The 22,185-nt window shown below is 40.8% G+C and overlaps 5 protein-coding genes and 1 long non-coding RNA gene across 10 annotated transcripts; 2 read left to right on the top strand and 4 right to left on the bottom strand.

Moving 5' to 3' along the window:
* Positions 1-86: 86 nt before the first annotated feature.
* Positions 87-4,443, top strand: si:ch211-225p5.8 (uncharacterized protein LOC555567 homolog). Of its 2 annotated transcripts, XM_041043395.1 has the most exons (7): positions 87-260; positions 380-447; positions 1,005-1,171; positions 1,383-1,617; positions 2,025-2,184; positions 2,459-2,512; positions 2,652-4,443. In XM_041043395.1, the coding sequence occupies exons 2-6, from the start codon at positions 402-404 to the stop codon at positions 2,502-2,504; spliced, it is 654 nt and encodes a 217-aa protein (XP_040899329.1). In that variant the 5' UTR covers positions 87-260; positions 380-401; the 3' UTR covers positions 2,505-2,512; positions 2,652-4,443. The 2 variants fall into 2 exon arrangements, with proteins under 2 accessions (XP_040899329.1, XP_040899328.1); XM_041043394.1 differs by having other exon boundaries at positions 87-447.
* A 580-nt stretch (positions 4,444-5,023) lies between these two features.
* Positions 5,024-7,446, bottom strand: dnajc28 (DnaJ (Hsp40) homolog, subfamily C, member 28). Of its 2 annotated transcripts, none has more exons than XM_041043482.1 (2): positions 7,402-7,446; positions 5,024-6,558 (listed from the first exon to the last, which is right to left on the bottom strand). In XM_041043482.1, exon 2 carries the CDS (start codon positions 6,543-6,545, stop codon positions 5,391-5,393), a length of 1,155 nt encoding a protein of 384 aa, XP_040899416.1. In that variant the 5' UTR covers positions 6,546-6,558; positions 7,402-7,446; the 3' UTR covers positions 5,024-5,390. The 2 variants fall into 2 exon arrangements, with proteins under 2 accessions (XP_040899416.1, XP_040899417.1); XM_041043483.1 differs by lacking the exon at positions 7,402-7,446 and adding an exon at positions 7,371-7,401.
* A 544-nt stretch (positions 7,447-7,990) lies between these two features.
* On the bottom strand, positions 7,991-10,911 carry pycard (PYD and CARD domain containing). The gene is made up of 4 exons (XM_041045017.1): positions 10,507-10,911; positions 9,933-9,971; positions 9,608-9,667; positions 7,991-8,651 (listed from the first exon to the last, which is right to left on the bottom strand). The coding sequence occupies exons 1-4, from the start codon at positions 10,757-10,759 to the stop codon at positions 8,392-8,394; spliced, it is 612 nt and encodes a 203-aa protein (XP_040900951.1). The 5' UTR covers positions 10,760-10,911; the 3' UTR covers positions 7,991-8,391.
* An 88-nt stretch (positions 10,912-10,999) lies between these two features.
* Positions 11,000-14,659, top strand: LOC121186321. 2 transcript variants are annotated; one of them, XM_041045016.1, is made up of 6 exons: positions 11,000-11,313; positions 12,000-12,025; positions 12,144-12,488; positions 13,389-13,564; positions 13,653-13,801; positions 14,146-14,659. In XM_041045016.1, the coding sequence occupies exons 1-6, from the start codon at positions 11,061-11,063 to the stop codon at positions 14,151-14,153; spliced, it is 957 nt and encodes a 318-aa protein (XP_040900950.1). In that variant the 5' UTR covers positions 11,000-11,060; the 3' UTR covers positions 14,154-14,659. The 2 variants fall into 2 exon arrangements, with proteins under 2 accessions (XP_040900950.1, XP_040900949.1); XM_041045015.1 differs by having other exon boundaries at positions 11,002-11,313; positions 14,143-14,659.
* Positions 14,652-15,440, bottom strand: LOC121186323. Its single transcript, XR_005894440.1, has 2 exons — positions 15,397-15,440; positions 14,652-14,824 (listed from the first exon to the last, which is right to left on the bottom strand). It is a non-coding gene; the product is annotated as an uncharacterized LOC121186323 (long non-coding RNA).
* A 1,169-nt stretch (positions 15,441-16,609) lies between these two features.
* On the bottom strand, positions 16,610-21,650 carry LOC121186133 (ETS1-related protein). 2 transcript variants are annotated; one of them, XM_041044781.1, is made up of 8 exons: positions 21,513-21,650; positions 20,386-20,467; positions 18,899-19,018; positions 18,739-18,813; positions 18,493-18,642; positions 18,168-18,407; positions 17,811-17,929; positions 16,610-17,551 (listed from the first exon to the last, which is right to left on the bottom strand). In XM_041044781.1, the coding sequence occupies exons 1-8, from the start codon at positions 21,576-21,578 to the stop codon at positions 17,267-17,269; spliced, it is 1,137 nt and encodes a 378-aa protein (XP_040900715.1). In that variant the 5' UTR covers positions 21,579-21,650; the 3' UTR covers positions 16,610-17,266. The 2 variants fall into 2 exon arrangements, with proteins under 2 accessions (XP_040900715.1, XP_040900717.1); XM_041044783.1 differs by having other exon boundaries at positions 18,899-18,985.
* Between the last annotated feature and the right edge of the window lie 535 nt (positions 21,651-22,185).

Here is a 22,185-nt window from a genome sequence, read left to right as displayed (position 1 = left end):
GGTTTCCTGCTGGCTTTCAACACACACAACGTCCAACTCTGCTGGATTCACACGCTCTAAATATAGCTGCCTTAAAGTCAGTCGGGACAGCAGGAGAGACTAAAAACTACTGCTAAGAACCACAGAGACTCAAGATTTTTTTTTTTATTTTAGTCAACAACCTCTGTGTCCCAAGGCATATCTTTTCTTTGACCAATGTGAAATCAAGATTTCTGAACTCATGGACTGACACTCTGGATTAAAAAGTGGACTGATTTTTTGTGAGGAACATGAAATTAATCTGCTGTTATTTGGCATTATGTCAGTAGAGTAATTGCAATTGCCACAGATATTTCTCCACAGGTTTACATCAAAGAAAGTTCAACATTTTGTTCATCAGGCCACAAATTTCTCCAGCAGAAATGGTGAAATGCCACTTTGCTCTTTTAGTTGTCATCAGCCTTTTTGGTAAGTCCAAAATCATTCATGTGCTTACCTTTGATTATGAGAAACTATTGATGTCAGTGGTTGAAGTTGCACATTTGAATGTGGACTTTCTGAGTGAGCTCAATTTTGTTCTTTTCTTGGATCTCAGAGATTTCTCATGAAATTTCTAAAAATCAAAAAGGGTGGCTAAATTGTTATTTCGACTTCAACTACCTTTCATAAAGCACAAAGTAAGGGCCTCATTATCTGGGACTTAATTCATATTTTCCAAATTGCAAATGTTTAGGTGTTGAATGAAACTCTCAGACAGACCATAGGAGAACATTTTATCAGAGAAGCTGTCATTACTCTGAGATGTAAAAGAATGTGAATCACTGTAGCTGACAAATCATGTCAAAAATAGCATTCACAAAGTCATGACTATCACAATTTCCTTGCAAATTCTTAACCTTTTTTTTGTAGAATGGTTTTGCCCCTCTTTCCTGTTTTCTTCTGCTACATCCTCCTCTCCTGTGCTGTCCTCTTCTCTTATCCTTTGCCCCTTCTTCTCTCTTTCCCTTCCCTCTTTTATCCCTCAGTGTGTCAGTGCCATGGGGGCTGTGCGGAGGTGGACTCCCTGACTGAAGCCGTGGCAGGAGAAGGTTTCTTGCTGGGCTGCATCTCCTGTAAAAGAAGAGAGGAGGTCTCTGCCCGAGCCGTGGTTGACTGGCACTTCAAACCACTTGGAGAGGAGGAGTTCAGGCATGTGAGTTTCAACAAAGTCTCTGAGGGAACTGGTTTGAGTTGTCTGTTGGAGCTGCTTGGGGTTTGTGAATGAAAAAGGCTCTCTTCTACTATCAAGATGCTCTAGTGCAGTGTAGATAGTATACTTAAAGCAGAAAATCTAAAAGAGGGTGTGCGTGTTTTTCAAACTTTCCTTGTATAATGATAAGTTCCCATTTGTTTCCTTCTCGCAGATTTTCCACTACGACCACCCCAGTGCTGAGATCCTGGATGAGGATTTCAGCAACCGCCTGGAGTGGCATGGGACGCAAAACAGCGATATTCAGACAGGAGCCATTTATATGCTTAATGTCACCTTCAATGACACAGGAACGTACCGCTGCACCTTTCATCGCACCCTCTTCCTGGCGCTGTCTGATGAGCTTGTCACTGTGGAGAAGGACGTGGAGCTCAGCGTGGTGGCTGTAGGTAAGATGGGGTGTGCCTGTATGAAGAAGTATTCAGATCCTTCACTTCAGTAAAAGTATGTATACAACAATGTAAAAGTACTCTGCTACAAGTAAAAGTCTCGAGCACAGCCTCTTCAAATCTTTATCAGAATCGGGCCTAGTCACCACAAAAGGAAAAGTCAAGGGAACAACAAAGTCAGCAGAGCTTATTAGATATTTTGACCTGTTGGTGGTGTCAGAGGAAATGTCATTAGGATCACCAGAATCATAGGGATTTATCCTGCAGGCCACATGGGTACTACACCTTTTCTGAAGCTTGGATTTGGGTTTGAAATCTGTCACCATGTATGGTGAAGTTGATGAGGGACAAACAAGGAGCAGTGACTACTGTATAACTGATTTAACATGTTGTTTCCTCTTTCCCAGCCAATCGGGAGATGGCAGCAGTGATCTCAGAGATAATGATGTATGTGCTGATCGTGGTTCTGCAGCTGTGGCTCATTGTGGTTCTGGTCTACTGTTACAAGAAGATTTCGGATGAGCACGAGCGTCGAGAGGCCCGTAATGCCCTCAAGGCTCAGGCAGCGTGAGTCATCTGTTTTTTATGTGATGTGTGATTTTCAGACTCAAATCTTTACCAATATGGTGGTGTCAGGGTTCTTAAATAATGTCATACATTTTAATTTAGGCCACAATCAGCTTGATTTAGCAGATAAAATACACAACTGTCTTTACAATGAGGTTTTAAAAAATGAACTTTAACAAAGAAATTGTGTATTTTTGTGTTTCTTGTATGTTATGATTATATCCCTGTTGTTTCTCACATCTAAATAGTTCACTGTTTCTTTTTATATTTCCAGACTGTTAGAATCAAAAGACAACTGTGACGGCGTTCAGCTAGAGTAACATTACCAGTGAGTTAGCTTTACTTTTCAAATTGCCATTATACAGGTTTACTGGCTTCACAACATATTTTTAGAATTTAGGAAACTGTGATAACATGACATTTGAAAACATTTTTTGTGTTTTTATTTTTCGCTTTGTATCCATCAGGTAGAAAGATCATCTCTGCAAGAGTGAAGCTTCATCACTGCACCATGATTTTGCTGACAATGACACAATTACTGTATGAGAGGGGGATTGTTAAGTGCCTTGGTTGCACTCAAACATTCTAAAGTTTGTGGATTTTTTTACTCAAGGACTAAAGGTTTCACTGTAGGGAATCCAGTGAATGATTAATAAATAATACAGCCCAGGACGTTTGTAACAACTAATGGCCTCTTACATCTCTTTTGACCAAACAACAACTGCTGAAATACCCCCCCAAAAATCTTTGCTCTGATTTTACTATAATTTGAAAACTCTCAGTAACAAACAAGGCCTCTAAGTGTTTAATTTTGACAGATGCAAAAAAAAATGTCTCTTAACCAAACTTTGCTGTGCCTGCCAATCCCACCACAGAATACCAGTACAGAAATATATATCTGCATACATTTCTTTCTTAAACACCGCTGTATTGCAGGTTTCAGGAAGCACACCCACACTACAACTGTGAGTTAAAGGACATTTAGAGGGGATTGTGTTGTAACTCAATCTAGTCTGAGCTGCGCTGCAGACTGTCCAAACTAACTCCGGTCTGAAAGCAGCTTTGTTCTCTGGCGTCAGCCAAGCACCGTCCCCAGAAATAACCACACACTCCTGCTCCTACTGTAGAATGTGAATATTAGAGATGTTTTTAATGCATAGAACAGCACTACTAACAACATTCCACAAAATGGAATTAAACATCAGTCTTGATCACCAGAGGTGAATGAACCACAAAGGATGATGGTCCTCTAAGCAGGTGAGAATCTTTAAATAATTCTTTTTTTTGTCCCTGATGGCTAGACTTTGCCACATTCTGTTAGAACATAAATATATTCAACGTATTTTTACTAGATTAACACTGCTTGAATGAGGCCTGATGTAAAGACAACACCTTAGCTCAGTAAACTGTTCATTGGAGCTGATTATAGCACAGTGGTTTAAGCCACACCACTGCCTCACCACACTGAGCTTTTGACCTTGCCCTGTGACCTCTCCATTTCATTAAACGTGTTGACATGTTGAACATGCTGCGTATCTCTTTCACGTAAAAGCATCGAAGGAGGGCCCATTATGTGACCAAGAGCACAGGGTTTGGGAAATTTGTTGTGCTTCTAGTCCTGCTGGAGAAAGGTGACTTGAAATGACTGATGTTTGCTGATGCCACTTACAGCAGGAACTGATTCTGGACCCTTGAAAGGTAATGCTTTTCTTTCCACTGAACCAAGCTGGGAAAATGGTGTAGATATTTGTCAGAATTAATTTTTTTCATTTCACTTTCACTCTCATGAAACTATTGCTAACTCTGAAAGGTTGGTCAAAAAAAGTGGTTCAGAATTCAAGCTAATGATTGTTGGATGGGAATCAGAGAATACATTTCCAGTGTTTAATATGGACATATGACCACCAACTAAAGTGTCATTATAAATTCTCTAAGAAATTGAGTATTCTGAACTTTCTTTTTAATGCTTCCTTCTCCTGGATGACTTTTATTCAAAATCACCATGAGATGTGGGCCATTTTCTCAAAAGTCTCCCACTTAGCTTCTCCATGTTGTTTTCTAATGTTCTAATATAAACTTACCCTATCCAAAGTGGATTTTAAGGGAGAACATGTAAAATCTACTACCAATCTGTGAGTTAAGTCATATACAACTCAGAAATCATGTTTTTCTTTTTTTGTCTTGGGTGTTGTAAGTGGGTTAAGATGGATTGTTTACATTTGAATCACACTAAATAAAACAACAGTGAAATAAAGTATATTTTCTGCACAAATAGACGTATCATTTTCTTACAGTCTCTTCTTCCTCAGTTGCAGTACGCTGAACATCCAGCAGAGGTTAGCCATGTCTCACATCAATGCCACCGAGCTGCAGTCGCTCCTGCTCTCCTTACTGCAGCGCTGCCTCAACAGCACAAGTATACTGTCTCCACCAATACCTCAGAACTACACCGCCCAGCAGGCTGTCCACTACATGACCGGAGCCAGGGCGCACGCTCAGTCTCAGGGAATCATGTATATCCTTCTGGTGGTTGGCTTGTTCAGCTTCTTCACATTTGGCATCATGCTCAGCTACATTCGCTCCAAGAAGCTGGAGAGCTCTCACGATCCGTACCACCAGTACATTGCCCATGACTGGACCAAGGTGGTGACTCCATCCAGGGCCGTCGCTCAGGCTCTGCACAGGGAGGCTGCAGGTAACGGAGCCAGCAGGAAGGAGCCAGTCATCATCTGCAACCCTGCAACACTGGATCAGCTGCCTGACTACAATTAGACATTTTCCAGATTCAAATATGTAACAGTCTCAACACAGAAATATTTTTAATTACCTTAACTTTTAATGTCACATAGCAACCAAAAGTTACAGCATTAGGTTTGTATTTGCAGATCACTAATTTCACAGAAACAACTTGTATCGTAAAATAGCCTCTTTGTTACTAACACATCCAGTTCCTCACCCTTTATAGTCACAGGGTACCTGAACCTCTTTCATTAACACCTGATTACAATCCTGCATATCAGTAGTAACACAGAATAAAACTGGTTGAGTGGAACCTTTGTCTCTGACTTTGAATGAGACTGTGCAAAGCAGGTGAACAAGTCTGTCTGAAATATTGCCCCGTGGACTATAATGATTGGTTTAAGTCATAATAAACCACTGATGTCAAATATGCGTTATGTTCACTTAGATTCAGAGTTTTAGTGTTTTCATCTCAGCAAATTTTGCATCCAGGACATCAGGCCTTGTTTGGTATTTTTAGGCTTATTCACTGTGTTGGCTCTTTTTTTCTCTTCCTTCCTCCTCTCTCGCTCCTTCTCTCTCTCTCTCTGCTGCTCCAGTCTGTGCTGGTGGGCTCCTCTCACGGCACGGTCGATCTCTCTGTACAAACTGAAGTGAACCATTTGCATGTTGAGCATCGGTACAATGAGGTTGTAATTGTCCACCATCTTGTTAAGTTTCACCAGCTCCTCCTCTACCGATGCGCACAGCTGATCCCATTGACTGTGCTCTTTGGGGCTCATGGGGTCACCAAGCTTGGCCCTCCCCTCTAATAACCTCTTTCGAATCTGAGCAGTAGTTTCTCGGATGTCGCGTTGTGTGACGACCCAGGGTGGCTGGTAACCATTGTCTATGAGGATGCGGTTGAGGTTGTGGGTCATAGGATCAGCGTACGGATTGTGCTCAAACTTGTTGAGGGGCTTCCCAGCTCCACTCAGGTTCCTGAAGTCTCCACGGGCCATGGACTCCTGGATCAGGTCTTCCACAAGCCGTTCTATAGCCTGGGTGATCTTGATCTTCTGGCTGCGCTGACGCATATCCCGTTCCACCAGTGCCCCCTCTGCAGCAGCTGCCCTCTCGTGCTCCCTCTGCCGGTAATTTAAAACCTGCTCAGATGCCCTGTCGACACGAATCTGCCGATACTGACGCTCACGTTGGCTGGGGGTGCCTGAACCCATACCTTCATAGCTGAGGTAGTGTCTGTGTTGAAGTGCTGCACCTTTGGACTTATCCTCATCCTCCACTTCCTTATCCCACTCAGGCTGTTTGGTCTTGCTCTGATGTGCCAGCACAGCACGGTAGGCCTCCTCAATACGGGTAAACAGCGCTGCATCTGCAGTCGGAGCCCCAGAGTCTGGGTGGTAGAGCTTTGCCAGGCTCAGGTAGGCCTCTTTCACCTGCACAGGAGTGCTGTGTCCCTCGTCAGGCAGTTGCAGAAGCCTGTAGCTCTCCTGCAGGCTGCGGCTGATGTGGGAGCCAGAGCTGAGTGCTCTGAGTAACAGGGATTGTTGGGACAAGACGAACAGAAAACGGCCGTGGTGCAAGTGACTGCGGGAAACTAGGAGGTGGAAAGCACAACTCATTTCTGGCACACTTCTGTGGAGTTGAAAAACAAATTTGATAAACGAGACAACCAAACATTTTCAGAAACAAACAGAAATGATCATAAAGCCTTGGCAATACAACAAATTACATGGTTTTCTGATTGTTTTTTTTTATGTTATATGTAATTCTACATAGTGATTTTTTGGGTTCAGTTACACAACAACGAGGTCTAACGTCTTATAGAACTCCAATAACAGAAATACAAATAAACAGCTCACATTTTGTGGGAGTTGGATAGTGTACTGTTATCTCCAATCACATACAGAGTAGAGCTGCAACAATTAGTCGATTAAACGGTTAGTCAATCAACTCATCAGCAACTATTGTGATAATCAAGTAATTGCTTTAGTCGTTTTATTAAGCACATTATTATTATTATTATTATTATTATTATTATTATTATTATTCACTTTTATTCCACTGGCAGCTGACTGGTCGGTGGTGCTAAAATTATCAGAAATTTGCAAGGAGTTTTGTCAAGGGCTGTGTCCTTAACGAAGCTAAAGCGACTTACAGTCACGAATCAATGGATTGAGCAATGAGTACATGCCTGTTTTAAGGCGTACTTTCCCTTTTAAGACCAGACCAGACTGTACGTTGGTCATCAGGACTCAGGACCCACAAATCCACATGAACTACCGTCAAACTGAGGTTAAATTTGCAGCCTGATTCACCGATTAGCTAGCTCGGTGATCTAACTCCAAGAACACGACACTAAGTGCAAAATGGATAAGTGAATGAAAGCTACGGCACAAAGCTGTTTGTGGCACATTAATGAACAGCGTTAATGTTAGATGACCTACGGTTTCCCAAAGACACAAAGAATCAGGTCACCTGTTCCTGCTTGGTTTGTTGTTGTTACGTGCTACAGCTGGTGCTTCTTCTTCTTCTTCTTCTTTTGTCATTTCTCTGCAGTTGTGTTGTGTTTATCGCCCCCTCTGGATGAACTGTCTCCATAGGTGAAAGAAGTATTCAGATCCTTTACTAGAGAGGCATTTTGTTGTAGTCTTCTAAAAGCATTTCTGTCCATAACTGAAGGTTGTAATCAAAATTTAACTTATCCTGACATAACCTCCTGAGACCCATTTTACATTTTGAAATGAAATAAGTCTGATCAATGAGCATGTTTCCCCATGATTGTGCACAATAATAATAATAATAATGAAAGACAGTAATAGTTGCAATATTTTTGTATTTTTTCAATGGATGCAGTTAAAATCCAGACACATTTCCGACCTTGGCCCTACCTCTGTGACAAATGCGATGGGCAAAACAACCCTGAAGTCAACAACACACCGTAAGACAAACGGTGCATGTGATTTTTAAAGCTTATCATATCAGAAAAGATTTGTATTTGTAGTAAAGATTTACAATTATACCAATGTTTAAGGCACTCCTTTCACTCAAAATGCAAAGCAGCAGATACAGAAATTGTACGATTTTACTACAAATTTCAAAACAGAAAACATTTTGAATGAAGTTCCAACAGCAAAGTCTGCAAAAAACAAGCTTTCATATATTTGGTGAGAACCTCAATTCATTTCTTAGAGGACTGAACATGTTCTGCATCTGTTTTGTAAACCTGACAGGGAATCTCATCATGTGTGCGTTGTTAAACCAATTAAAACAGCCTCACTGATTTGGACACAAATTTCAACAAATTTTAAAATTACATTCTGACTTAACATTAAAAAACCAAAGTAGAAAACCTCCATAGAGACATGGCATCAACAATAGTAGTTCACCTTTGACAAGGGATTAAAAACATTTTGTATTCAGGTAGACAGTTCATATCTGGTCTAAAAATGGAGTTCACCCTAAAATTTACTTCTTTTTATGGAGGTCAGCAATGAGAAATGGTTCATTTTTCTTAAGCACTTCGTAGAAGATGTCTTTGCAGGTTTCTCCAGCTCTCAGGAAAATGTAGATCTCCCTTATCTTATCCTGAGAGGTAGCCAGAGCTCTGATTCTATCGTAACCTTCTTGCTGGATGACGTTAGAGTCTAAGAGCTCATCCAAAATGGGTGCAACACTGCTCACTCTGCGGGTCAGCTCTAATTTGTGTATATCCACAAAGTGCCGGTCTGAGGAAAGAGGAGGAAAAAAAATTACTGACTGGATTTAAACATGAAGCTACAGCCAACTTAATACATTTCTTTTGAAGAGAATGTTTCTCTTAGAAAATTCATCAAATATTAAAAACACACAATTCCTGCCTTGGATTTCCTGAGAAAAGAACTTGAGATTCTGTAACAGTGATCTCTGTAGTTTAGTTGTGTAAGTAGTGCATCTTTATTTGTATGTGTGTGTGCCAAAATGAAACACAAACATGACACAACGGTGTTTTAGCGTAGTAATAATAATAATAATAATAATAATAATAATAAAGAAGGGCTACATTTTAGAGTTATAACATGACATATCTACATGCCATTTTGTAAAGCTCTCACATGCAAATTTTTACGATGGCATTTTGGGAAATACAATCATTTGTTTTCTTGTCTGGGAGTGCGATGAGGTGATTGATACCACTCTCATGTCTGTATGCTATATATGAAACTAGGAGGCAGTTAGCTCAGCTTAGCATACAGACTGGAGGCGGAGATGAACAACCTGTCCAAAGTTCAACAAACAAGTTGCTGGTAGATGGATTTTCTAACTTTGGGCAGATCCAGGCTCGTTGTTTGCCCGTTTCCAGCATGTATGCTAAAGTAACCATCTCATGGTTTTAGCTCTAGTTTTAACACACAGATATGAGAAAGGTATCGACCTTCTCACTTAATTCTGGTTAAGAATGTGCAAAAGCACATTTCCCCAAAATACTATAACAGCTCTTTAAAACCTATAATACTAATAAGCACTCATCAGCGGGCAGTGTTACTCTTGATCAAGTTACCCCTGTCCTAAATATCCAACCATGTCATAAACTGGGCTTTACAGTCAGATTCTGGGTTTCTGGACACAGTAACCCACAGCGAGGACTCTACTGCAAGACCACTAGCAGTAGTATAAGGCGTTTACTGAGAAGAGCTCACACTACCTGTGCATCCGCTTTGTGCCCTTTTATTTCCACCAGCTGCTCCAGATGAGGGCGTTGCACCTGAAACAAATGTAGGGAAAATTAAAATTAAAATAGTTTAATTGCTCTTAGATTAGTGTATAGTCATACAACACACAGCAAATAACTTGCTTTAATTCATGGTCTTGGGATAATTATGTTTTGGTGAACTAAAGATTTTTTTTTCTATCATGTTTCTATCATGTCAAATGACCTTTATGGTCAAATCTCAAGACACTGCTTAACATTTACATTATAATATTGTAAGTACTGTATGACAGATTTATATAATCTAAAAACAACTCACTCTCACGGCAACCACGATTTATCTCTTCAACCTCTTCAACTGCAAAACAGAAAATAAAAGTGAGCTGTAATATGAGTGGGAAGCACCCTCAGGACAAGTGAATGTGTAAACCCCAGCTGGAAGCTTGGGTTTGGTCATAAGATTATTTATGCTTTATAGTTTGTCAAAAGTAATAATAAATAAATAAATAAATAAATACAGAAAATTATCTAATGAAAACCAAACACTGCTTTTGAACTGTGGTTCAACAGAATCATTCAAAAATGATCGTACCCATAACTTAATATTTTGTTGCACAACAATTACTGAAATAATTTTCAGTATATTTATATGTATTATTACTTTTGTCAGTTGGAAAAGGTAAGGTACCAACAATTTTGTCCACGCGTGTACATATATTCGAAAGTGAAAGTTAAAAAGGAAGCCAACGAGTTCAAACGCTTTTCACTTTAATTTCGACTCAGATTACCTTATAACTATACCCAAAAAGTTTAAGGATGTTCTGCAGCCTGACAATACCCACAAGACTACTCGTTCCTGTTCCCGTTGTCAGACACCGTAACAACATATTTACCGAGTCTCTCTGCATCCTCGTTGCAGCCAATCTGTCTCAGTATGTCCACAGCCACCTCCACAGCTTTGGCCTCGGTAAAAGTTGACACCAGAACGTCAGTGATTTCTATGAAGCCTTTTCCCTCAACCTTGTTGCGTCTGACCCGCGGCTCTTCCCTCCGGTCCAGGAGCTCAGCGCAGAACTTGTCGAAGTTCTGCTTCGACAGGTCCTCCAGTGCGTCTCGTAAAGCCGTTTTCTTAGTTTTAGGGGCCATTCCTCAGCGAATGACAGCAGGCTGCAGTCCTGGTTTCAGTGGTGTTGCACTTTAAGGCACTTCTGAACTGGCTTCAATTTTCAGACCCGGCGTCGACATCCACTTTTATACAGTCTATGGTTGTAGGTGATTTCAAGGAAGTTAACACTTGAGGGTGGCGGTAAAAAAAAAAAAAAAAAAAAAAAAAAAAACAATTAAAAAAAAACCTGTTTCCTCGTACGCAGGCGCAGGACCTCCCTTGAAATTTAGGCGCGTAATTTAATCTGAGCGAAATAAGACACCGAAGGACGGCGACGAGAAAATGGTCCGCGTAACCATTTCGTGGGCTATAGTGGAGGCGCTGGAAAATCTGACAAAGGATGCCTTCAGCAAATTTTGTCACCAGCTGCGGGACCGCAGGGAAGAGCCGCGGGTCAGACGCAGAGATGTGGAGGGTAAAACTTGCTTGGAGATTGCCGACTTCCTGGTTTCAACCTTCACCGAACCCGGAGCTCGTACAGTGACTCTGGAAGTACTGAGGCAGATTAACTGCAACCAGGTGGCAGATACACTGGGTGAGTACACTGCATGACTTAAAAAAAAAATAATGTTCAGTAGAGACGGTCAGGTTCATACTGTAAACTATGGACGGACTCTAAGAAAATGGGCCCCAGGGCACTGAAGTCTGAAAGGCCCCTATGATAGATTTTATACAGGAAACCATCGAAGGGAATGTGTAATGCACATATTTACTTCACTCTTCTTAACATGGGCTTACTGTACCGAACATGTAATAATATTGTGCTGCAGTTTTGACTCTGAAACAAGCAAACACACAAACTTAAACATAATAAAAATAAGAATCAGATTTGCCTTAGGTACAGTTCAGGGACACTTTAGTCACGGTGTCATTCAGCTGGAGGGGAAGTCTTCACCACAGCTTCCTTCAAGCTCAGACTCAGACTCACACACATTTTACAAAACAGCAGTGTGGAGAATTATTTCAGACAGAATAACAATGAAATAACTGCGTATATTTTTTTCATTAAAGACAAAGGACTTTAAGTACTACATAAATACACAGTAACACAGAATCGGGGCAGAAATAATAAGAAAGGTCAGTAATAAACTGATAAATAAAAGGTCAGTAGTGTTGATATTAGTGGGGTCTATGAAGCACTGTTTGTTGCACATGGGAAACTTAAACTAAAAAATTTAATCCTATATCAGCCTTTCACGGTTTTGTTATCTTTCTCCACAGATTCAAAAACCAAAGCATGTGTGGACGTAAGTTCAACTTTACTCAGTGAAATTAAATTTTTCCCTTTGATGTATGGCCGGTCATTAACAATGATTCTCACATTTCTGTTTCCGGTTTGTTTTCATTTTTGTTCCTCTTCTTTAGAAAGGTGACCCTACTTTTCGCAAGACCTCTAACGGGGAGTTGGAGACAGCGCCCTCACAGGAGGCTAAGACTCAACGTAGACAAGGTCATCCTGTAACAGTTAAGGAGCCAGAGGAGGTGGAAGCTGAAGCGAGGGCCCTCGTTCTGTCTGAGGGAGGGGACCCTTCCAATGGTAGGCTCGTTCTGAGCAGGTTTGTGATTCAGTTTGGCCAGTACAACGGTAAAACCTTCAAATGGCTGCTGGAGAATGATGTGAGCTACACTGCCTTCCTAGTGGCAAGCCATCAGATGGAGCCCAAAAATGGAGAGCCCACAATGAGTCAGAGACGACTGATGGCCAACAAGGTACTGTAAAGAAAAATGAGATTCTGTCCGCACCCTGAAATTTGCAAGATCCCAGAAGTTTTTACAAACTCAAACTTTTCAGGCTACAAAGCCTTCATCAGGCAAATGAGAGCAAAAAGCACGATATATAAACAAAAAGTGACAGCTCCACTATTAAGAGATCAGATGATACAAAATAACGCTTAATGTCCTCAGGAGAAAACTGTAGCCTATAAAAGACATAAAGTAAAACATGTTTTGTACAATTTTTACATTTTTGCAATATATATATTTAAAAAAAAACGTGTACAATGTAAAGATTATAAATAAAACAGGAAGTGGTGTGCATCTTGGCCCCAAGTGGCAACATATAGAGAAAATAAAGGAAATGACCCTTTAAATTTGTTGTTTTAAGTGTTGTTTTAAGTAATTCCTCATTTAAACAATGGGGAAATCGTTTAATTGTTTACAATGTTTAATGTATAAATGATTTTTATTTCTATGTATGTACCCTGCTTTTTGTTCACATGGACCCACATGGAAGAAAACGTTATAGGACAAAGTGTTGCAATAAATAATAATAAAACAGCTTGGAACTCGCAAATGTCAGCGTGCGGACAACTTCTCCTTTTTCTTTGCAGGTTTTTGCCTTGCATCTTTACCTGACTGAGGCTGGATGTGGACACTATTCACTTTTTTTTTTCTTTCAACTACATAATGCACCCATGAGGAGATCAGTTGCTCAATATGTGCCTTTGTGGTGTTGAAAATTGTTTGCCAGTTATGGACTGGACAATGCTACTAACCCTTATGTATTTTAACTCTTTTCTTGTGGTATCATATTTGTATTTATAGATCATATGCATGTGAATTAACTATTTTTATGTTTGCAAACACACTTGCCTTGTTTTTTGTCTAAAGGATTCCTTTACTCGATATGCGATGGCTTACCCTGAGGTTTCGAAAGAAGTCCGAGATCATTGCAAGAAAGCCAAAGTGAGGTCCCTCCAAGAAGGACAGGCCCTCGTTGGCTTTGGCATTTACAAATCTGAGACGCTGAGGGGTCTGTACGAGTCGAAGAGCGAGGCAAAAATCAAGTATGATAAAATGCAAGTGAATCGCATGAGATCTTGTGTTGGTATGTCAGGAGACATTAAAGGCCACTGTTCTTCCCTCGATACACAGCTATGTCCAATTCCTCCTGGGAAAGAAGTCAACCTGTCAGCCATGGTCCAAAATGGAGGTCGCTATAAGATACATTCTGCAGCGTGACCAAAAGCGGGCTGCAGCTGCCAGGAAGAGACAGACCAGAGGGAAAAGGTCCAAAGCACCAGGCATGTATTATAACCTGGAAAGGTTTAGCTGTACTGTCTTAATGTGTACTACTTCTTCATGTAGTGCTCTGTAAGATATGAAAGACCTCTTGCTGCAGGTTTTATGATGAATATCCACTGCAGCCTTACAGGAGGACAGAGAAACCTCCTCCAGTGCCACACATCACATTATACAGCTGTTACATATTTGTATCTCACGTGTGTCCTGTGTTTTACCTGGCTGTAATTTCCCCTTGGCGACAGTAAAGTTGAAGTACAGTCTTGCAGGTTTGTAGATTTTGTGTTTTTCTCTGATGTCTTGGATGGCCTGTCTCACTTCATGTTTTTTTCTGTCTCCCCAGCAGGCCCATAAGGAGGAAGCTGAAAAGGAGCTGGAGGAGGACACCATTCTCCCCTTTATCCTATAACCAATAAATCCCCTCTTTTTTGTAGCATATGTAGCATACAAGTACCAGGTATCAGTAATACATTATTATCACCATTAATAAAGTCCATTAATTACAACTCTTCTATTGTAAATTATACCTTATTAGATGAAGGTATGAACACTAAAAGCTGTTTATTGAGGATGGATTTGCATATGCAATGCTTACCTCTTCCTGGAAGAAGAAAAATGCACAAAATCCAGATGAATGTGTCAACACCTAGTTATAGCTTGAATACAGATAAAAGTCTATTTTTTGTCAATATTAAGTCCATTTATATAGACAAATGTACTGTGGAATTACACAGTACTAGCATATTGATTCAAATACCTGATAAGACCAATGTTAATAAATGCCTGTGTTGTACTTTTAAAACTGTTACTGAGCAACTGAGTTTATTCACTCATTAAAAACTGAGGAAAAGCTTGAGAAAGACTGTTTTATTGTGGAAGACAAAGTGCAAAACACTGATGCCTTTAGTCTTTAGTGTCTGCAGGTCATTCTTTTGTATGACAAAGTTCTTGCTGGGCAGTTCCTTCAGTATGGTGATGCTGACTTTCTTGAAAAGGGCACACATGTTGATTCTTCAAGTGTTTCCCTGAGGAGGAAGACAATGACACTTGTCAAAAAACACCCCATTGTGCGCTGTTAAAACTATCTACATAGTGTTGTTGGTCAGTTTAAGTTAATTGCATAATAGTGAGAAATGTGAGCAGAGCATTGTTTTGTGTCTGTTTCAGTCACAGGTGAGCCACGACCCAAGGTGCTGCTGTTAGTTGAAAATTTAAGTACTGTGTTAATGCTGAGGTTGAAGAGAGTCTGTCTGAATGGCATTCAGACCTTCCTGACCCACAGATCCATAATGCTGATATTTAAATCATAGAAAAATCGGGAATGACAGAAACTGTCTGTGAAGTGGAATCATCAAAGACACTCCTGCACAGATACTGAGTTACCTGGACGCACAGATTTACTGCAAATCACCAGGTTGGGAAATGGAAATGAAAAGGGGTCAAAGTCCCAATCATTTTGAATTCAGTTCTGCCTGCACCACCTGTGGTTACTGGTGATAAGAGAAACTAGATAGTTCTAAATTTTAGACAAATTAGCAGATGGATCTTGTCTGTAGGCAGTGGAGGGAAACGTCATTATAAGGCAGGCAGTGTGTACCTTTCCACGTGAGATGGCTCATGCTGGGGGTCTTGCATCTGTAAAACGTTGAAGAAAACACAGATTTGTATCGCAGCTCTATTCTTTGCACACGGCCTTACATTGCTGAAAACTTCAGTGTATGCTGAGAGTAAAAACAAAAAAAATCCTGGCACCGTCAAAATGAGATGTCTAAAATCCTCCAGTTGTTTCTCTGACTGTAAAAACACACAGAAACACGTATGTTAAAATAGCACGAACTGATTTCCTGCATACAGTTTACTCTTTGTTAAACATTAGTCTGCGCCTCAGCCAGTGCTATAGGTGTGGTCTAGTTTTTATATTCCATCTGAAAATATAATACGTGTTGTCCTAGATAAGGCTGTGAACTGTGCGTCACATGTACACACGGTATATTCGCCAGTGAAACAGCTGACAGCGGAGGCGCAGTGTACATTGATCTCACCGAGTTCCTCTGCCTCCGCGTTGCAGCCAATCTGCCTGAGTATCTCCACAGCCACATGAAGAGCTCCGGCCTCGGTAAAAGTTGACACCAGGACGTCTGTGATATCTAAAAAGTTTTTACCCTCCACCCTGTTGCGTCTGACCTTCGGCTCTTCCCTGCGGTCCAGAAGCTGGTGGCAAAATTTATCAAAGTTCTGCTTGGTCAGGTCCTCCAGCGTGTTCGCTAAACACATCTTTATGCTTTTGCAGGACATTACTTAGCTTCTCGGGCGCTGAGCGATCTGAAAATAAGGCGTGAGTGAGTGTGTGTAAGTAGGTGTACTTTCACTGCCCCACTTCCTTGTGCATACGAATATACCGCTTGATGACGCGTCCAAGAGGCATCCAAGGCTTAACCAGTGGCGGTTCTACATTGAATTACTATCTGGGCGAGACCCCCCCCCCCCCCGAAAAAAAAGAAAAGACATTTCACACAAACATTGTACATACATAAAAACCCAGTTTCTGCATGTAGTTTGTGCGAAAGCTGTAGAAGTAAAAACTATTAAAAATGAGAAAAATGTAAAGTGTTAAAGTACTGTGGAGTACTTGCTTTTAAACATACTTAAGTATTCAAGAGTACAAATTACAAAGTATATTTTCTAATAACGATACATTGCTGTATTGTTTTCTCAATGTGTTCACAGAACCTTCTAACTAAGACACCTAAGATATGAGTAACACCTTAGGTAATAAAAACAATAGATCAAAAACAGAAAGTCACACTGAGTACCAGAAACACACATTTTTAATACTGTCATAATTAATTGCAGAATTCATAGAATGTAGGAACTTGTGAAACTTTATACACAGTTTATTTACACAAAAAAATTGACACACAGGCTAAAAACTTTCACAGTGAGTGCCTGAAAATGATCTCAGTTTATGTTATTCTGATTAGGAACAGAGGTAGACACAAGTTTTGTATTTTAAAAAATGGCATAAATGCACAAAACTCTATATATGGGTTCATATAAACACTATTTACAAATCAATGCCTCAAATGTTGCAAAACGTATTTATTTCTAGTGCTAAAACGCCCCCTGGCTGCAGTCATGTAGCCCTGAGGTTAAGGAGATCTGTGTTTATGGATCAGATGTTGAGAGACTTATATTTAGCATGATTTATTATCAAAGAAAAAGGTAATATATTGCCTTTAAAGACTGATTGCATGATGAATTTTTGAGTTTGGAGGGGGTGGGGGGGGTTCCCTGAAATGCAGCATCTACAAACTGGCTCCTGACTGTGACAACATCACCCCGCGAGGACACTGTAGTTCAGCCGGGACACTGAAGAGGCAGTGTTCACTTTGTAGGCTGTAGTACTCTGTTAAAATATGCTGGTCACTCTCAGCCAGCAGCATCAGTCCAGTCCAGGCACCTGTTTCCTACTGCGATGCCCATGTTTCACTGCTGAGCTCTGACGTCACTGCCGCCGGAACCCCAGGGCACTGCCACGTATCTGTGTTTGTGGGCAAAACGTTCAGACTGGTCAGGACCTCCTGCGCTGTCTTTCCCAACATGCCCTGCATGTCGCAGACAAAGCGGTAGACATAGCGTTTGCCTGCCGTCTTGTGGATGATGTTCTTGTGGTAGTAGTAACGCAGCCCACGGCTCAACTTTTCGTAGTTCATCTTGGGTTTGTTCTTGCACTGGCCCCAGCGTTTGGCCACCTGTTGGATCAAAAAAAAAAAAACAATTAGAGTTGAACTGAAGACAATGTAAAAAGTATTGTACTACAACTTAAAGCCCTGCATTCAAAATCTTAATTAAACATACAGAAGGCATTACAAGCAAAATGTACTGTTAAGTATCAGAAGTATTGTTATATATATGACGTTATTAGCTTGGTAATACTAGAATATTAACATACATGTTGAATTTATTATTGTTGTTATTATTATTATTATAGTTTTTTATTTATTTCCTTACTTCTGTAGGGTCGGACATCTTAAACTCCCAGCCATCTCCCGTCCACGAGATGAAGGTACGACATGCAGAGTCAAGAAGAAGCTCCAGTAAAAATTGCCATAACTGGATTGGACCAGAACCTGGTTGAAAAAATGCCCCTCTGAGTGTTATACTATAAGACATTATACCACTGAATTATAATTATTACAGAACGTAATTATTACACATGGATGTGAAATGTGTCTTTCTCAGCATATCCATAGGTCTAATTTGAATTTATGAATTGTCTGATTTTGCTCTTTTCTTCACTGTAGTTTAATGACCACAACATGTCTACATGTTTTATAAAACATAAGAGATAAAACAGCATATTCTCACCTGGATAAGCTGACATTCCCATCATCTGGCCCTCCCTATCTGGCCTCTGGGGGTGTGAGTTTTTACGCTTGGCCACACGAGGGCAGTAGTGCTCTGAGGACTGAGGGCTGGAGTTTGAGGGACAGGAGGCTGGAGGTGGGTGCGGCAGAGGGGCAGTAAAACTGGGAGATGGGTATTCAGGCCAAAAGGACGACGACTGCCTCTGTCCGTCAGAGTCATAGTACCTCTGATCTGTCTCACCTGGAATAAAGAGAGGAATTAGATACTGAACTGTAAAATCAGGCCACTGGCAGCGTGTTTTTAACATCTGGTGAAAATGTCTCACTTTGTAATGTGTTTGATCCTTTTCCAGTTAGAAAGGGACTGTGGCTGCCGTCCATGGCTGGACTGAACTGTCCATTCTGGGGAACCAGGCTCTGGTATGTCTGTGGAGACTCCTGGTATCCGGTTTGTGACTGATCCAGCGTCACCCCGTCTGCTCATCAAACAGAAAGTTAGTCATAAAAGGAAGGTCTGCCGAAAAAGGTATTTAACATCCAGCATGAGTGCGACTATGGAGTCAGAGGCTCACCATGTGGATATGAGGCCCACCAGTTGAACTCCTGGTATGAGTCTAGGTTGAAGAGGGCAGTTTCACTGGTGTTCACTGAGGAGAAAAAAAGAGCAAATACTGTGATAAAAGTCAAAACCATCAACACCATGTGACCGTGAGGTGTATTTTGAGGTTTTACCTTTGGTGTCATATAGATGAGAAGCTTTTGGTGGCTCTGGGTAGCTGTTCTCTGCTGAATACTGCTGCTGCACGGGCGCTTTACTGTCTAACAGAAAAGACAGGTCTTCACCAGGGTAGTCTGGAGGTTAAACACAACACAGACAGATGGAGTCAGTGAATGATGATGGAGACCATACCAGTGGTTTTATCCTTCATACTTTCTATTAATGCTTAACATTTTCCAGAGCGAATGTTTATTGATTGATTTCGTCTTTACTGGTCAGCACAGGTTTCCATTTGTTGCAGCACAGTATGAAATTTCACTCAGAGACTTGAAATTAGCTTGAAATACACTGAATTGAAGACTTGTCCAAATGTTTTGTTTTGTTTGGTTTTTTTTTTACACATTTCTAAGCCAAAGACATGTTACAGTCTTACAGCACAGTATTATCTTTTTCAGGATGTCCATGTTTGATTACTGTTTGTCTTTTCAGTTTGAACTCAGACTCATGGCTGGAGTACATTAAGACAACAAAAGCAACAGCATTTCAATCAAGTTTCAAGTCTGTGAGTAGATTTTCTAACCACGGTGAAATAAATTGAAACCAGAGGCTGACTTAAAGGGAGGAAATGAATCTAAAAGCATATACTATAAAGTAAATTTGCTAAACAGTGCAAACTCATTGGTATGGTCCTTTAAATGGGAAGTTGATAACGGCTCAGCTCAGGGAAACAGTCATTAAGAGAGGAAAGATGCAGTGAACTTGTAAGTTGGGGTTATTATCTTTACGGTGGGTGTTGACACAAGAAGAAGCCATTTGTTTACTGTCGAATCAGCAGCAGGCACTCAAGCCCATGTACCCCAGGTTTTTTCAGCTCAATGGATGGACGCAGCTATGAGGAGGAAATGAGGGAGGGAGGGGGAGGAAGAGAGAGGAGGAAACGCCAGCAGAGGGAGTGTGACAGAGTAGTGATGGAGGGATGGGGAGAGGGGGCTCTAAATCTGTTCGAGGAGGAAGTCTGGAGGAAAGGATTAGGGAGGGGAGTGCAACATGGAGAGTGTCTTTAACCTGACCACCCTGTTTCTCTCTGTCTTTGTCTACCTCAGCCCATACAAGCATTATTCACACACACACTCACACACACACACACACACACACACACAAACACACAAACACACACACAGCAGCACCCCATTATCCTAACACATCCACTGGGTTTGCACGAGAGAGCCCCTAGTGTCAAGGTCTCACTGAGAAAGCCCTGACAGCTGTGATGATACTGTCTGCGAAAATATTTCCTCTGTCCTTCAGCTGCTCAGGTTCAGAGGAAACAGATCACACAAACATTAAAGAAAAAAAAAAAAGAACAAAACTTTGTCCTCATATCTGCCTGGGCTGCTGATCACTGAGCGTTTAAACCTCGTACCGTCAGCAGGAAAAAAAGTCAGGATGTTTAACTTGTGATGCAGCAACATCACAGAGTCAAGTGATTCTTTAAACTTACCATAAGATGCAAAGTCGAAGCCAGCTGGCACTTCCTGTGTCCTGAAGTCTTCTGTGTAATATCCAGTCTGGCAAATCTCCATCTGTGTTGAGAGAGCCATGTGATTATGACATTCTTCATCATTTCAATTTCAGCACTTATTGCTGATCAATATCTAGAAGCAGAAACAACAATCATGGCTGGATTGACCTCCTGGGGGTCCTGAGGCAAAGAAAAAAAATGTCATTGGGCCCCTAGTGACCCCCACAACACATGGCAATGGTAATTTCATTATCTCCACAGACACCCAGAAACCAGCCAGTACTTATGAGCAGAAATGATCAGAAAACCATTTTCTGACATTTTTTTTGAACAATCAATCATTTTTAGAAAATAAATGATGAAAATAATCACTGGTAGCAGTCTAATAGTGCTTACGTGGTGGAATGATAATGCCTTGCCTGAGATTTTCTGGGTATTAATTACTTGACATACAAATATTATAGTAAACTGATAAAAAATATAAATTAAAACAGCAAGAGTCTTGAAGCTAGATTTTGACACAGACTCCCTCTACAAGACCGGGCCCTAAGATGGAGGATGGGCAAGTTGTTCTTCAGCGGTGCCAGTTTCTAATAAATTTGCAATTAATCGGTTTATGTAGACCCAAAAAAATAAACCTGAGACTTTTTGAGGCCCCTGGGAGTATTGGGCCCCTAGGGATCTGTCGTCTTTTTTTTTTTTTTTTTTTTTTTTTTTTTTTTTTGCCAGGTTGATAATCCAGCCTTGGCAAAAATAACCAGTGATAGAGAACATGTAAGGCCCAATGCATTTTTACAGTTATAAGAGCAGGGGTGCAGTTTACAATTCTTTTCATTATAAATAAAAAAATCTGATTAAATAATGAATCATTTAGTTAATACAATGATTGAAGGAGCTCAGTGTGATTAGTTTACCCGTTTTGTCCCACTGCAGTCCAATTTTGGTCACATGTACTCAAGATTTATTTTTAGTCAGAGTGATGAATTAGTAAAGATCAACTCGGCTATAGTATAGCCTGGATGCAATGAATGAATGACATAATTTTCTGTTTTATTTTCTTCATCTCAACAATGAGAAAAATAAATAAAATTCAAGTCAGGACCTACCTTAATTTTCGAGTCTTTGCTGTCTGTTTCTCTGTCTCCAGGTTTGATGACAGTGTCCCAGAACATCTCTCTCTTTCTTTCCCCTGTCTTTCTTTCTTTGTCGCTGTTTCCCCAGACGTTTTCCAGACTTTTACAGGCTACTATACAACAGAGTGGTCAGTCTCCGGTCGGACCGGGCCCGTTATAAACGCAGCCGAGAGGTGGGAGGGGCGCGTGCCCGCTCTGCGTCGTGACCAGCAGCTCGAAGGTTTGTTCAGCAGCGCGTGACGTCAGGCGCCCCCCATCGTTTCCCCCAGCAACCCACAAAGCATTCATTCATAAAAAAAAAACCCCAAACACTTAATCCAATATGGTGTTTTCTCCAAATACCATTGTACTGGCACATTTCTATTCAATGAACTAACGAAATAAAACTGAACAAAAATAAATAAAATGAATAAGTAGAACAAATAGACATGTCAGTACTTAGTAAGGATCCCTTTGCCAACTGTGAAGCATGAGGGTGGAAATATTCTGCTTCGGGGTAGTGTGGCAGCCAGTGGCACCGGAATTCAACGAAATATCTGCAAATTCTGGATGCAAATGTCCTGATGTCCTGCAGTCAGTCCAGAAACTGAAACTGAAAAGAGGCAAAGCAGACCTCAAAATCCACCATGAGCTGCTTCTTCTTGTT

The sequence above is a fragment of the Toxotes jaculatrix genome, chromosome 8 (assembly GCF_017976425.1).
Source record: "Toxotes jaculatrix isolate fToxJac2 chromosome 8, fToxJac2.pri, whole genome shotgun sequence".
Classification (NCBI taxonomy): domain Eukaryota; kingdom Metazoa; phylum Chordata; class Actinopteri; family Toxotidae; genus Toxotes; species Toxotes jaculatrix.
This window is presented reverse-complemented; position numbering and strand designations above follow the sequence as displayed.

Excerpts from the sequence above, each read along its gene's own strand:
- LOC121186133 (XM_041044781.1), bottom strand. The coding sequence starts at position 21,578 with ATGTTCTGGGACACTGTCATCAAACCTGGAGACAGAGAAACAGACAGC. Across the intron at positions 19,019-20,385 it reads CTTCGACTTTGCATCTTATG|ACTACCCTGGTGAAGACCTG; the intron begins GTAAGTTTAAAG and ends TTTAACCTCCAG. Across the intron at positions 18,643-18,738 it reads GTGGGCCTCATATCCACATG|ACGGGGTGACGCTGGATCAG; the intron begins GTGAGCCTCTGA and ends TTTGATGAGCAG.
- LOC121186321 (XM_041045015.1), top strand. The coding sequence starts at position 11,061 with ATGGTCCGCGTAACCATTTCGTGGGCTATAGTGGAGGCGCTGGAAAAT. Across the intron at positions 11,314-11,999 it reads CCAGGTGGCAGATACACTGG|ATTCAAAAACCAAAGCATGT; the intron begins GTGAGTACACTG and ends CTTTCTCCACAG. Across the intron at positions 13,565-13,652 it reads AAGAGCGAGGCAAAAATCAA|CTATGTCCAATTCCTCCTGG; the intron begins GTATGATAAAAT and ends CTCGATACACAG.
- si:ch211-225p5.8 (XM_041043395.1), top strand. The coding sequence starts at position 402 with ATGGTGAAATGCCACTTTGCTCTTTTAGTTGTCATCAGCCTTTTTG. Across the intron at positions 1,172-1,382 it reads GAGAGGAGGAGTTCAGGCAT|ATTTTCCACTACGACCACCC; the intron begins GTGAGTTTCAAC and ends TCCTTCTCGCAG. Across the intron at positions 2,185-2,458 it reads GCCCTCAAGGCTCAGGCAGC|ACTGTTAGAATCAAAAGACA; the intron begins GTGAGTCATCTG and ends TTATATTTCCAG.
- pycard (XM_041045017.1), bottom strand. The coding sequence starts at position 10,759 with ATGGCCCCTAAAACTAAGAAAACGGCTTTACGAGACGCACTGGAGGAC. Across the intron at positions 9,972-10,506 it reads CGAGGATGCAGAGAGACTCG|TTGAAGAGGTTGAAGAGATA; the intron begins GTAAATATGTTG and ends TCTGTTTTGCAG. Across the intron at positions 8,652-9,607 it reads GGCACAAAGCGGATGCACAG|ACCGGCACTTTGTGGATATA; the intron begins GTAGTGTGAGCT and ends CTCTTTCCTCAG.
- dnajc28 (XM_041043482.1), bottom strand. The coding sequence starts at position 6,545 with ATGAGTTGTGCTTTCCACCTCCTAGTTTCCCGCAGTCACTTGCACCAC.